The sequence below is a fragment of the Epargyreus clarus genome, unplaced genomic scaffold (assembly GCF_041222505.1).
Source record: "Epargyreus clarus isolate Ecla_fem2 unplaced genomic scaffold, WU_Ecla_fem_2.2 ptg000018l, whole genome shotgun sequence".
NCBI lineage: Eukaryota > Metazoa > Arthropoda > Insecta > Lepidoptera > Hesperiidae > Epargyreus > Epargyreus clarus.
This window is the reverse complement of record NW_027332226.1, coordinates 13,022,954-13,035,851: the sequence shown is the minus strand read 5'-3', so window position 1 is coordinate 13,035,851 and position 12,898 is coordinate 13,022,954. Positions and strand designations below refer to the sequence as shown.

Here is a 12,898-nt window from a genome sequence, read left to right as displayed (position 1 = left end):
AAGGTTGTATGCTACTCAAATCTTTAATCCGAGTCAAGCCAATAAATACCAAAGAATGTATCAATGTATTAAGTATATTACTTAATAAGTTTCGAGTATTTTAGTAAGTGTATAGCAATAATATAGCGGGAATTTTTTTTACCTGTTTTTTTGTACCCTATCCTACTTCCCACCATCCTACTACTTACTTCTAATAAAGATGTTTGTACCCTTTTGTAGATAAAGTACTAGTGGTCTTTCATAATAATATACTTTATACATAAGAAAAACGTATAAACTAGAATTTTTAAAAATATCGTATGATTTGGCTACCTTTATCTTTTATCACTTTGGGTATTTAAATACGAGTAAAGTAGATAAACTTTGCACTTTACACTCGTACTAACTAATTCAAAAGAATAGTTTAAAAATAAATACGATAACAATAACTTGAGCTATACAGGTAGAAATAGCTTGACCTATATACGTATCGAATGTATAACTTTTCTTCTTTGGGTAGTCTGTTAAAAATACGCCGCTTAAACGACATCAACATCCAGGGCCCCTTACCCCAAGGGGTCTTGTTAAAGGCTAATAAATTCGTTTACATGACACGTGTCTATTAGGATTACGGTAAACATTTCTAAACGGAAATCAGTCACTAGAATTGTATTTCATTTTGCTTGTTATTAACCATTTTGTTCATAAGAAACTATAATGTGGTCGAGTTATTATGGTTCATGTGTGTCCAGGGGCCCCAATATCATTTAAGAGGGCCCTGGGTATATGCAAAAGGAGCCTTCGTCCCTCATCTAGTGTGGCGTTTCTGAGTTTTGAGTTCTGAATCTATTTGGAGACCCTTGGATCCTTATGAATTTTTGAACGGAATAAAGTAGATTAAGTTGGTATTATAGCGCTCATAGATGCAAGCAGATACTCTATTTAGGTCGAACTTTTGGCCGTGGTCTATAATTAGAGATTGAGTATCAAAATTCCCTCTTGAGGTCTTATCGTTGGGGTTTATACAAAATGTTCCTTTACAGAGGTGTATTTTCCTGTTATTTTAATATTTGGATTTATTGTCGTGCGAGGGTTATCTGTGTGACCCGAAACAATGCGAATCTCCTGAGATTGTACGAGTGCTGCATTATCGGGATTCTGGTTTACTTAAATATTCACGGAAAGAGCATTGCAAAATTATTGTGACGGCTATTCTGGAAGAGTGCACAACGCATTTTGAAATATTACCTATCCGTAAAAGCATAATTGTGTAAAATAAAAAATAATATTTGAATTAAATTAAGATTGTCGTTAATCTTCTATTATCGAATCAGAATAAGAACAGAGTTTTGAAGGCATCTTAATATAAATAAAAATGTTCAATTTACACGTTCGATTTTGGATAACTTCGCTTATTTTAATAGGTGAGTAATTTTGTTTAACTAAAACTGTGTTAATGTACTAAAATTATTACGTTCCAGTAATTTTCCTGAAATGTAACTAAAATGACATTAAATTACAGGATTTTCACAATACGGAAGGACTGCTTGGCTGAGATGCTATGGACAGTGAGTTACATTTTGAAAATTACATTTTAAAAGTACATTTGTAAAATTACATTTTAGGCGGCACTACCGCTCTTGTTTCGAATTTATATCGAAAGGTTGTTTCTACTAGTGTTTAACTATTAAGAAATAAGATGAAACATTTGAACTTAGCCCTTAGGGATTTGTTGTTTTTAGATAATAATTAATAATCAGATAAACGTGATTCAATAAATGACCTATTAAATTCAAAAATATTTATTTAAATGTGATCGGTACTTGCAGAGGCAAAATTGAACGGAGCGCACATAACGCTTTTTAACACGTTACAATTTCCACCATTCACCAATTACTAAAAAAACCGCACTGAAGAACTCTTTTCAATTGTGTCATGTTTCCAGGTCATTGGATGACTTTCATCAGGCGTCATTACACGACCCAGGGTCAATTATCGGCTCGCCTTGCTTCAATATATCTTTACCGACTATGTTTTACGCCTTCGACTACGCCGGGAAGAAGAATGGGCCAGATACCACCGCTATATTGACTTCCTATTTGGCCACGAAGCAGAAAAATGTAATTCTCGTGGACTGGGAAGTAGAAGCAGGAGTTTATTTACTTGGCTTCAGTGTAACCTATGCTATGTCTGCTGTACCTCATACTAAAATTGTAAGTGTGTTTTAAACGGTTGTGGAAGATTTGTTATATGGTTGCGATAGCACCAAACACATTGTTTTTAAATAGGGTAATAATTTAGTTTACCGTGAGATATGTCATAATGATCTATTCAATTTACGAATCTGCGATTAACATTACTTAAATAATTAAGTATGTGGCTCCTATTACCTCTGGGGACATAATCAACTCCAAATTGGATAAGTTTAACCTAAGGTCGGCCATAAAATGAATTCCTACTATCTGGAACTACCTTGAGACTAACAATAAAAAATGTGCCTTTCATAGCAGCGCTTTACTGCTACGAAAAGTTCGTATTGTAGTTTGATAGTGCTGCCGAAGGGATTACTCCGAAATCGAACCATGAAGGGTTTTGACACCTTTCCAACCAAAGCACTGAATTGAAAGATTGGATCTCAGTAGTGCCGTCTTCGACTCCAGCGGCACCACCGCCAACCTATTTCTGCCTAATAATTACCACTACGAATATTATGAATACTGGTTGGAAGGGTGTGGTACCCTTACTAGGGAGACTTATTGGAGGCTTTCTAACTGAGTCCACAGGTAGCAACTCATCTATTGCCAACCTCAAATAGGAATTTAATCTTATCAGGAGTTGATTAAGAATATCTATGGGTGACAGTAGCTTACCATGAAGTGGAGAGCATGCTCGTTTGTTAGTTTCTTATTATAAAAATATACTTTAAGGTTGGTGACATGCTTGGCCATGCTCTGGTGAAGATGGAAAATGCCGGTATGAAAATGGATGGAGTGCATTTGATAGGATATGGTCTCGGAGCTCATCTCATGGGGAACGCTGGACGCACGGCACGGTTTTTAGGACATGTGGTGCCTAGGTAAGATGATTAACATCCCTGTAGTTCCGGGACTAGAATAGGGCTACGGTATTCTCTGCCTGTCGTAAGAGGCGACTAAAAGGGGGCTTCTGGGGTCGCGGGTGGGAAGAGTGCAAGCTCCAACCGCCTAGTAAGCGACCCCGGGAAGGGCGGCGGTATGTGTGGCCGCATACCGTCGTACAAAGTGGTAGAACCCTTTGTGGTTCGACTCCGGCGGCACCACCGCCACACCTATTTCTACCTAATAACAGCAGTGTTAAGCGCTGCTGTGTTCCGGTTTGAAGGGTGTGGTAAGGGAGCCAGACTTTTCCGAGGCGTTCCAGCTTAGTCCTCAGGGGTAGCGGCGCATCTGTGGCCGACCTCAGGTAGGAATATCTAATCCTACCTGGGGTTGATTACAGATGTCCATGGGCGGCAGTAGCCACTTACCATCAGGTGGACTGCATGCTCGTCTGCTACTCTTATATTACAAAAAAAAAAAAAAAAAACACACTAGGTAGTTTGGCGAGTTTTATCTTCACTAGGGTAGAGTCCCAGGGGCAAGATGCTTAGAAGACTCAGTGTGTTATCGCAGCAATAGGAAAACTGGAGGAAGGTGGAAACCTGTTGAAACTGCTCCTACTACGAATTTCATAAGCGTTTTTTTTGAACGCCCGTAAGTCCCTCTGTGTGTTCTACCGGCTTTACATTTTGATCAGTGTTCCGAGGAACTATTTGACCTGGCGCCTACGTCTCCGTTCCTCCATCGCAACACTCACCGGAGGAAGTTCCATTTGTACCCACTGGACTCGTGGCGGAAAAGAGCTTCCTTCTGAGGTATTCCTGGAGCGCTATGACATGGGGCTCTACAAATCCTGCGATGCATTGGCAACTCCTCTGGTGTTGCAAATGTCCACAGGCGTCGTTGACTACTTTCCATCGGGTAGCACGTCTGCTTAATCGTTAGGTTAAACAAATAAAAAGTCAATACATCAAAACCAATATTTGTCATCCAAAGTTTTCAAGACAAAATCAAAAAATTTCGACAAACTCAAACTCGACAATATTAAGGTAAACAAAAAAAAAATTAATCAAGATTGATCATTACGAGCGGAAATAAAATAATAAGTTTTAAGACATTTTATCGAAAAAATACTCTCAAAAAAATCTCATTGAAATCTCAACATCAACATAGATTTTTCAATCGTCTCCATCCTGCGAGATTTTTTTTATCACTTCTAAATTTGAATATCTCTAAATATTTCAGGATTACAGGTTTAGATCCAGCGCGACCCCTATTTGAACTAGCCTTGGGCCTTTACACTGGACTGGACTACAGGTGCGCCGCTTTCGTGGACGTCATCCACACCGACCCTGGCCGCTACGGCGTCAGCAAGGCTGTAGGTTCCGTGGACATCTGGATAAACTTTAGGAACTGTAGTGTGCAACCTGGATGTCCTACTGGGAACTTGGTGGAGTTTAGTCCCGAAGGTATGGGGTTATAGTAATTAAAATAATTGTAGAGAGTTTATATGGCTCTTATGGTTTACTGATCACCACTAGTCAAAGCCACTAGTCAAGCAAAAAAGACAGGAGTATTCCTACTCAGTCCTTTGGAGTAACGCATTTATAGCAGACGTCTGATAGGACTTTGACTGACAATTATATCTGGAGTTGACTACAGATGTGTATGGGCGGTTCAGTCAGGTAGACTGGATGCTCAAAGAAGACTAGTGCCTACTTCTTCAGCTCTGTGACAGTGCTGTGCGCGTCACCTTTGACACGATTCGAACCTGTAAATCTATTTGGAAGGCAAAATTGGTGGTTTTATTTATTCATTTGCTGGGACGAAGATTACAGGCTAGTCCCTTACAATTCTTATCTATAATTACCTACATACAGTTCTTACATACATATATCCATCCTTCCATCCATCAGCCTTTAAGAGTCCACTGCTGGACATAGGCCTCCTCTAATCTGCACCACTTCGACCGGTCTTGAGCCGTCTGAATACAGCAGTTACCCGCCGTCTGCTGCAGGGAATCAGTCCACCTGGTCGGGGGGCTGCAATCCTTTTGTCGAGACGTGCTCCCCATTAGAGGACCTTCCTACCCCATAGGTTATCTGTTCTACGAACTATGTGGCTAGCCCATTGCCACTTCAGCTTGCTTATATTGAAAGCTATGTCAAAACTTTCGTTCTTCTACGGATTTTCTCGTAACGAATTTTGTCGCATACATAGGTACACTATATCGACAGGCAGTCGAGTGAGGTCTGCGTTCCGCATAATATATTTGGATATATGCATATATAAAATACTCTTAATGTTTCTTGTTTTCAGCTTTTTGCAGCCATGATAGGTCTTGGCGGTATTGGGTAGAGGCGGTGGAGCAGCCCCATGCTTTCGAAGCTTCCTATGCTGGAGCCTACGAAACCTGGCTCCGGGGCGATTATAATACAGAAAACCTAATATATCTAGGAGACATGACTCCCCCGAGGTTGGTAACTTAATTTTAAACCGTTGTTATTTTTAAAATGTTTTAACCGTTAATCCCGCGAGGCCTCAACTGATTGAAATAAATAAATGGCAATATATGCGGCTGCCTTTTTTATAATATAAGTGGCTACTGCCGATCGTGAACATCCGTAATCAACCCCAGATAGGATTGATATCAATACGTGAGGTCGGCCACATATGCGCCGCTATCCCTGAGGACTAAACTGGAACGCCTCGAAAAAGTATGTCTCCCTTACCACTCTTCAAATCAGAATACAGCAGCGCTTAGAACTGCTGTTATGAGGCAGAAATAGGTGTGGCGGTGGTAGAACCCTTTGTGGTGTCGGTTCTAAAGAGGGTTCTAAAGGGGTTCTAAAGAAGTCCCATTTCACGAAAAAAATTTCAACAGTTTTCCTGGGCATACAATCGCATTGGTTTATGTCAAACATTTGGTTTACGTTTATGTTTATGTTTAGTTTGTTATGCAATTAATACTTTATTTGTATCTTTAAAAATCCCCAGGTCATTGTTTTTTAAATGAAAACTTCTTTTGCAGCGTTGTGTACTTTTTGTGATGGTAATAAATGTTAAACTCGTGTCAGGACACGTGATCTGATCAAAAATTCATAAGACGGACGGAATATACATATGTATATGCCTGTGCTTGCTGTTTCAATAAAAAACATTTTATATTTAACGAGCTTTTGCCCGCGGCTTCGCTCGCGTTACGAAGTAATATTTTCATCGCCTATTTTATCCCCTTGGGGGTCGATCAAAATCCTATCTTAGCGGATGCCTACGTCATAACATCTACCTGCATGTCAAATTTCAGCCCGATCCGTCCAGTGGTTTGGGCTGTGCGTTGATAGATCACTATGTCAGTCAGTCACCTTTGAATTATATACATATATTTAGATTTAGTGTTTACTTCTGCCGGCACTCCCGGAGTGCAACCCGTTGATTTTTTGTCAATATATATTTTTGTTTCAGTGCTCGTGGGAATTACTTTCTCCGTACAGGCTCAAGACCCCCATACGGCTTGGGATGGGACGGCCATATGTCACAAGGAACGCCAACAAACTATATTTAAGTCAGTTTTAGATCAGTCTTGCTAATATTTTAAAGATTGACGTTTCAGGGAATGGATGATTCGTTCCTCTTACACAAACTACACATTAAATTTGGATGTATACATCAAAATACAATAAAAAAATAAAGACTATATTTTAAAAAGTAAAAAGTATCTTTTGTAATTTGTCAATTATCTACTTAATATTTTAAGCACCAAGTAATATAGAGACAGCATAGGTACTGCAATTAACGTGTTAAATAATGGAACTGAAATATATATAACAATTCTCAAAGTTTCAGAAGAAAGCGGAGACTTTGCCAGAAAAATATAAAGGATTGCAAAAAAGACAAATTTAATTTCAAAATTTATTATGTATTGAATACCTATTTACCTAATTCAAAGTTGTTTTAAATGTGAATAACTGTCATAATACAATTATTAACTTAGTGAAACATAATAAGCAAATATATTTTTTTTTTATTTTTATTCTTCATATAACATCTAATATTTCCTTTAATATATTGTAGTACATATTGTGGATTATGTTACAGAAATTAATTAGGTTTGAGACCCTCTAGACCCTTAGAAAAGGGAGCTGAAGATTTTGTAGAGAAAAAACAATTTCCTGGAATACTGAAACAAAAATAAACAATTAAATCTTAAAAATTGCACAAAAACAATATTTTGCTAACTTTCCTGAAAATCACGTCATGGTGCAATATAATACCTATACATGGTTTGAACATAGATTAGTAAAGATTACTCACTCCAAACAAGAAAATGTAACCAATTGACAATTGAAATTGTAACTGTCATCTATTTTCTTGATTGAAAATTAAAAAAAAAAAATAGTTTTTAGATCATTTACGAATGAAACAATATTTCTCCGCACTTTTTCTTCGATTTCGTGTTTTTGCACCACTTAACTGCGCATGTCGGCATTGTTCCGCGTAAATTACACCATGACAGCATGACAGAAATGTCAGCCATTAAATGGCATTGGTGGCATAACATTTAATGACTTCTTTCATTTATAAGGCGGTGAGATACCTATACTTATCTATGGGTTTAAAAATAACCTACAAATGTGATTTTGAATTATAATTATTGACCTCTCAATCAGGGAGTTCGAGGTTCGGATCCCAGACACGTCGGGCACTTTTGACTTTCTAAGTTATACTTACGCAGGTATTGAAAATTAACTGTCAACCTACAGGGTCAAGGTAAATATCACGAGGAAAGCTCCTGAGGGCTTTTAAAAAAAAGGCTTTGTTTGTGACTACCAACTCGTGCTTTCTGATCCCAGCGATCCGTGGCCAGCTGTGGGACAGTAATGGGTTGATGATATTGTAGTGGTTTGATTTCGGCATCTGCAGCTAATAACTTCAAATCCAGATTTACACCCTACTCTTTTTAAAAACGCCCCAATAGAACAGCACAGTTGGAGATGAGTCCAACCCCATCTTAGTGAAGCTCATCAGGGTTATCAATTACACATAGCTTTTTAATTCTAATAAATTGTAAACGACTGTTTACGTACTTAGGATCAACATTGTCTCCCAAATAGTTGATCTGCGGATCGGGATTGCTTTGTGATATCCAATCTGAGCAAGTCGAGACACAGGCAGCGGGGTACGAGAACGATGATAGCAGAGCTTCACAAAACTCCATCCACGAGCGGCCATGGCTGCACGACCAGCTCTCTGAAACATGTACGAGCTGCACGACTTTGTTCGCGTTTGAACTTGGCAGAACACTCCTTGGTTTAACTCCACACCTATTTCTGCCTATAACAACAGTGTTAAGTGCTGCTTTGTGCTGTTTTGCTAAGTGAAACATAATTATCCAAGACATTCCAATTTAGTTCTCAGGGATAGCGTCGCAAAATTTGGCTGAGCTCAGATAGGAATCTTATCTCGGATTGATTACAGATGTTCACGGGCGGTAGCTACTTAAAATCAGATGGACCGCATGCTCGTCTGCTACTTCTATATTATAAAAAAAATCTGAATGTAACGTCATCTATCAAGCACCGGTAAACTATAATTCCCCTATCCGATACACGTCATTAAATGTTTTTAAATTGTAATAACTTGTAATACAATAGATAGATTAAAAAAATAAAGTCCAAATTATTTCTTACTTTCATTGGGCAACTGTAAAGGATTGGTGGGGCATCCAGGTTGCGTCTTATTGTTATCACAGTTTGCCCAGAAGTCAACATGGCCAACAGATTCACTCGATCCCAATCCACCTGGATTGGTGTGAAAGGCGACCACAAAGACGGCATCAGTGCGTTTTGGACCTTCATCATTGTTGTTCAGAGGTCCAGCGGGATCCAAATGTATTATGCTGTAATAATATTACCATTCCTCATATCTTTATATATGTATTTCTTATGTGCGTGTGTATGTCACTGAACTCCTCCCAAACGACTGGACTGATTTTGATGAAATTTGTTGTGTGTGTTCAAGGGGACTTGAGAATGGTTTAGATTCACAATTTAGTCCGTGGAAAAGGTTTTTTTAATTAATTTTTAATTCGTAAGTAAGTAGTTATAGAATCGGAAACTATGCATTTGATCAAGTGATGATCTTTAGCAAAGTTGTTGTCCAAGAACCCACGAGGGTTTGGGAGTTGGTAAGACCAATTGTCATATTATTTCTTTAAAATGCGGGCGAAGCCGCGGGCACCACTAGTGTTTTATATATTTTATTTACAAGATAACTTGCGTTATTAGTGGTCGACCTGTGCTGCAGCATGACCTCGCCACGGAGCCACGAGGAATGTGTGCACGACGACCATAATAAAAATTCGCCTTTCTCCCTATATATGTTATTCACATATGTTAAAATTTAAAAACATATAGCCTATGTCACTCCCATTTAGAGGAATTCAACCTTGTTACGTCAAAATTCGTCAAGCTGTTTGGGCTCACATCACATCACTCGAAAAACATCCTTCTCCACTGTGTTGTAAAAAGATATATTTTTTTATAATATAGGGGTAGCAGACGAGCATGCAGTCCACCTGATGGTAAGTGGCTACTGCCACTCATGGACATCTGTAAACCCCAAATAGGATTAAATATTCCAACCTGAGGTCGGCCACAGATGCGCCGCTACCCCTGAGGACTAAGCTGAAACGCCTCGGAAAAGTATTATTAAATTACCGTGGTATCTTCAATGTATAGTTGGTCAACTTTTCAAACGTTCTTCCCGCATACGCCATGACAATCGCGCCGAGGGAGTGCGCAACCAGACGAAATAAAAGTTGTACACCATTTTGTACCAGTGTATATATAGCCTTAGCCAATGCCACACCGACCTGCCAAAAGAAATCTGATTAGATGCAAGGAAATCTAAGAATTCTTACCATCAGTACCCTTAGTATGAGTTTTTACGTATTTACACAAATAACTGTTTTTGTATTTGTTTACGTATTTGCCCATACATTTCCAATCAGCGCCCCCAGCGGACTGTATCAGAACTAATAATAAAAACTCATAATAAGGGTACAGGTAGATCGTCTGCATCTTCGTTATGGTTTAAAAAAAAATACGTACGTACTACAATCTACTAATCTAATCGTAAGGTAAAAAAGTTTTCTTTACTTATTTAATTAAATATGAAAATTCTTACCTTTTTAGCATTTTCTCTTATTACTATGTATTCAAGGTCAGTCAGCAAAGTTGCAGCTAACTTTTCCCAATCAACAAGAATTACGTAAGTATTGTTTAATGTCATGTATGTGCTGACCACCTCTGTTGTCATGGGGCCGTCATTTTTACCGTCTAATCCATAAGCACAGAAAGTTATAGGCCTTTTATCGTCCTTTATAAGCGACAAAAAGGCTAAAGGCTTGTCTATTGGTGTGGCGACATAGTTCTGTAAAGACCTGTAACACAGAGAAAAATATTTATTTTCAATGGCAAATAAATAAGTTTATGTCGCCAATACATTACTGTCCCACAGCTTGTTACGTGTCACCTATTAGCGGTTGTAGATCATAGGTGTATAATCTAATTCATATTGAATATTATTACAAACTGAGTGAATGGAATCTGAAGTCAGCCACAGATGCGTTACACTCGACCTCTGAGGACAAAGATCTGGATGTGTTTTTTATACCGAACTAGCTGTGCCCGGCAGTTTCACCCGCGTTAAGTAATAGGGGCACAGCTAGTTCTACAATATAAGTAGCCCAAGTTACTTCTTATTACATCAGCTACCTGCCAATAACCGGTTAAAATCGATCCAGCCATTTCAGAGATTAGCCAGAACAAACAGACAGACAGATGGACGAAAATTGTAAAAAATGTTATTTTGGTGTATGTACCTACTGTATGTTTATTAATATGCATGTAATAAAAAGCGGTTATTTCAATATTAAAAACAGACACTCCAATTTTATTTATATGTATAGATAGAGGAGTAGCAGGCGAGCATGCAGTCCACCTGATGATAAGTGGCTACTGCCGCCAATGGACATCTGTAATCAACTCCACATACTATTAGATATTTCTATCTGAGGTCGGCCAACAGATGCTACCCATGAGGACTAAGTTGGAACGCCTAGGAAAATTATGTCTCCCTTACTTCACCCGTTAAACCAGAACACTCAGGCGTTTAACTATGCTGTTATAAGTTATTGTAATTATAGGTGGCGTTGGGGACGCTGGACTCAAAGTATGAAACGTCCTTCAATAACACCAAGTAAAATTTTAGGTAAATTGTTAAATACTTACGGCTCATCGGTCAAGTAAAATCGTAAATTAGTTCCAGCATACGCCATATGAATTATACCTGCATTCAAAATTAGAATAAATAAAAAAAAAAATGTTTTTATCCATACAGATCGTAGTCATCAACATCAAATGTTACCAAAAACAAAAAGTTGTAGAAATTTCAATTTGCGATGACAATTGTTCTCAGATTTTTTTCTTTACGACGAATAGTTTAAGAGATAGACCGTGAAAACAATTTTAACCCCTTTTTTTTCAAGATGGCCGCCGGGGGACAAAATTTGGCAAAAGGGCAACCCCACTAACTGGTTTTAGCCTTACCCTAACTCCCATTTGACTTGCAAAAAAAAATTTAACCAAAAATACAACCGATTTTTGTCACTACAAATTAAAAAATAATTGAAATAAATGTTGGTTTAGTACATATTACTGAACGTTCTGAACGCTGAACGAAGCGCTCATATTGAACACGCTGTTTACGCCGTTATCCAACGAAATATATTGAGCGCCAACTTTAGAACTACACTTGCCGGCACAATTAACAGCCCACCCTTCTTGAGTGCCACGGTATTTGTTTAGGAATAGTGAACCTTAATTTTATACCTCTAAAGTGGGTCCTTGGACAACGATTTATGGCACAGACACTTGATTGTGTGACACCTTTTTTTCACCCTTATTAGTGATGACATACTAACGTTTATATAAAATACTTACTGAAAAAGCTTACAAACGCACTGATATACCTCCTCCTTTTTTAAGTCGGTTAAAAATAAAATAAAAGGACCAAAAATTGTAAAAATTTAATGAACTATATGCTTTTGTCTGGCTAATTAAAATAGAGGCGTCGTGTTACTAGCAACACATGCCGCTCAATCTCACGTTTTACACTGTTGCTTTACCTATAGATATATTGTGTTGTATTGCTTTAAACGTATAAAACTATTTTACTTTTTTATTTTTACTTACCCAGAGTTATAAATGAACACCAAAACCAAGACATTGTTGATGACTTATTCAAGTAAATACACGCAACAACTGAACCTCACTATATGAAGCTCCTATATTAATAGCCTTAACCTATACTACAGGATGATGTATTTTAGTGTATGGATGTCGGTATTCGATAAAAATAAATAATTGGCCAAGCACGAGTCGAACTCGTACATGAAGGCTTCCGTACCACCAAAAGTTCATTATTTTTTATTTTTTGGTGTTTATTTTATTCTGTCTTACAATATTTTGTCGTACAAAATATACACCGTGTCCATATAAATGTAGCAAGTAACGCCATCTATTGGCGAGTTCTGTATACTACCGATATTTGATATATACTGTGTGCGCTAACAATGGGCATTATGACAGTATTAAAAAATCGAAGAATAAATGATTTACTTAAAAACAATATGTTGAAAGCATTCTCAAAAATAGCCCAGTTTTAATAAAAACTTTAAGATTCATTATATTTTCAATAAAATGAGAGTATAAAATGATGCAGTCGGCCATCTTGTCTAAAACACTAATCGGGGCGAAATGACGTCATTTTTTTGGCGT

The 12,898-nt window shown here is 37.9% G+C and overlaps 2 protein-coding genes across 2 annotated transcripts; one reads left to right on the top strand and one right to left on the bottom strand.

Moving 5' to 3' along the window:
• The first annotated feature begins 255 nt into the window (after positions 1 to 255).
• LOC140749541 (pancreatic lipase-related protein 2-like) lies at positions 256 to 6,830 on the top strand. Its single transcript, XM_073082623.1, has 7 exons — positions 256 to 1,403; positions 1,502 to 1,547; positions 1,925 to 2,192; positions 2,907 to 3,055; positions 4,302 to 4,525; positions 5,376 to 5,532; positions 6,522 to 6,830. The coding sequence occupies exons 1-7, from the start codon at positions 1,355 to 1,357 to the stop codon at positions 6,619 to 6,621; spliced, it is 993 nt and encodes a 330-aa protein (XP_072938724.1). The 5' UTR covers positions 256 to 1,354; the 3' UTR covers positions 6,622 to 6,830.
• A 183-nt stretch (positions 6,831 to 7,013) lies between these two features.
• Positions 7,014 to 12,387, bottom strand: LOC140749542 (lipase member H-A-like). Its single transcript, XM_073082624.1, has 7 exons — positions 12,314 to 12,387; positions 11,351 to 11,408; positions 10,245 to 10,500; positions 9,776 to 9,930; positions 8,747 to 8,955; positions 8,144 to 8,306; positions 7,014 to 7,236 (listed from the first exon to the last, which is right to left on the bottom strand). The coding sequence occupies exons 1-7, from the start codon at positions 12,345 to 12,347 to the stop codon at positions 7,158 to 7,160; spliced, it is 954 nt and encodes a 317-aa protein (XP_072938725.1). The 5' UTR covers positions 12,348 to 12,387; the 3' UTR covers positions 7,014 to 7,157.
• Positions 12,388 to 12,898: the final 511 nt, after the last annotated feature.

What these genes read in the sequence shown, in the direction of transcription:
- LOC140749541 (XM_073082623.1), top strand. Translation starts at nt 1,355, where the DNA reads ATGTTCAATTTACACGTTCGATTTTGGATAACTTCGCTTATTTTAATA. An exon ending in AACTTCGCTTATTTTAATAG is followed by an intron (nt 1,404 to 1,501) that starts GTGAGTAATTTT and finishes ATTAAATTACAG; the next exon opens with GATTTTCACAATACGGAAGG. An exon ending in GGAGACATGACTCCCCCGAG is followed by an intron (nt 5,533 to 6,521) that starts GTTGGTAACTTA and finishes TTTTTGTTTCAG; the next exon opens with TGCTCGTGGGAATTACTTTC.
- LOC140749542 (XM_073082624.1), bottom strand. Translation starts at nt 12,347, where the DNA reads ATGTCTTGGTTTTGGTGTTCATTTATAACTCTGG. An exon ending in GTGTTCATTTATAACTCTGG is followed by an intron (nt 11,409 to 12,313) that starts GTAAGTAAAAAT and finishes TTTTGAATGCAG; the next exon opens with GTATAATTCATATGGCGTAT. An exon ending in TTTACAGTTGCCCAATGAAA is followed by an intron (nt 8,307 to 8,746) that starts GTAAGAAATAAT and finishes TACATGTTTCAG; the next exon opens with AGAGCTGGTCGTGCAGCCAT.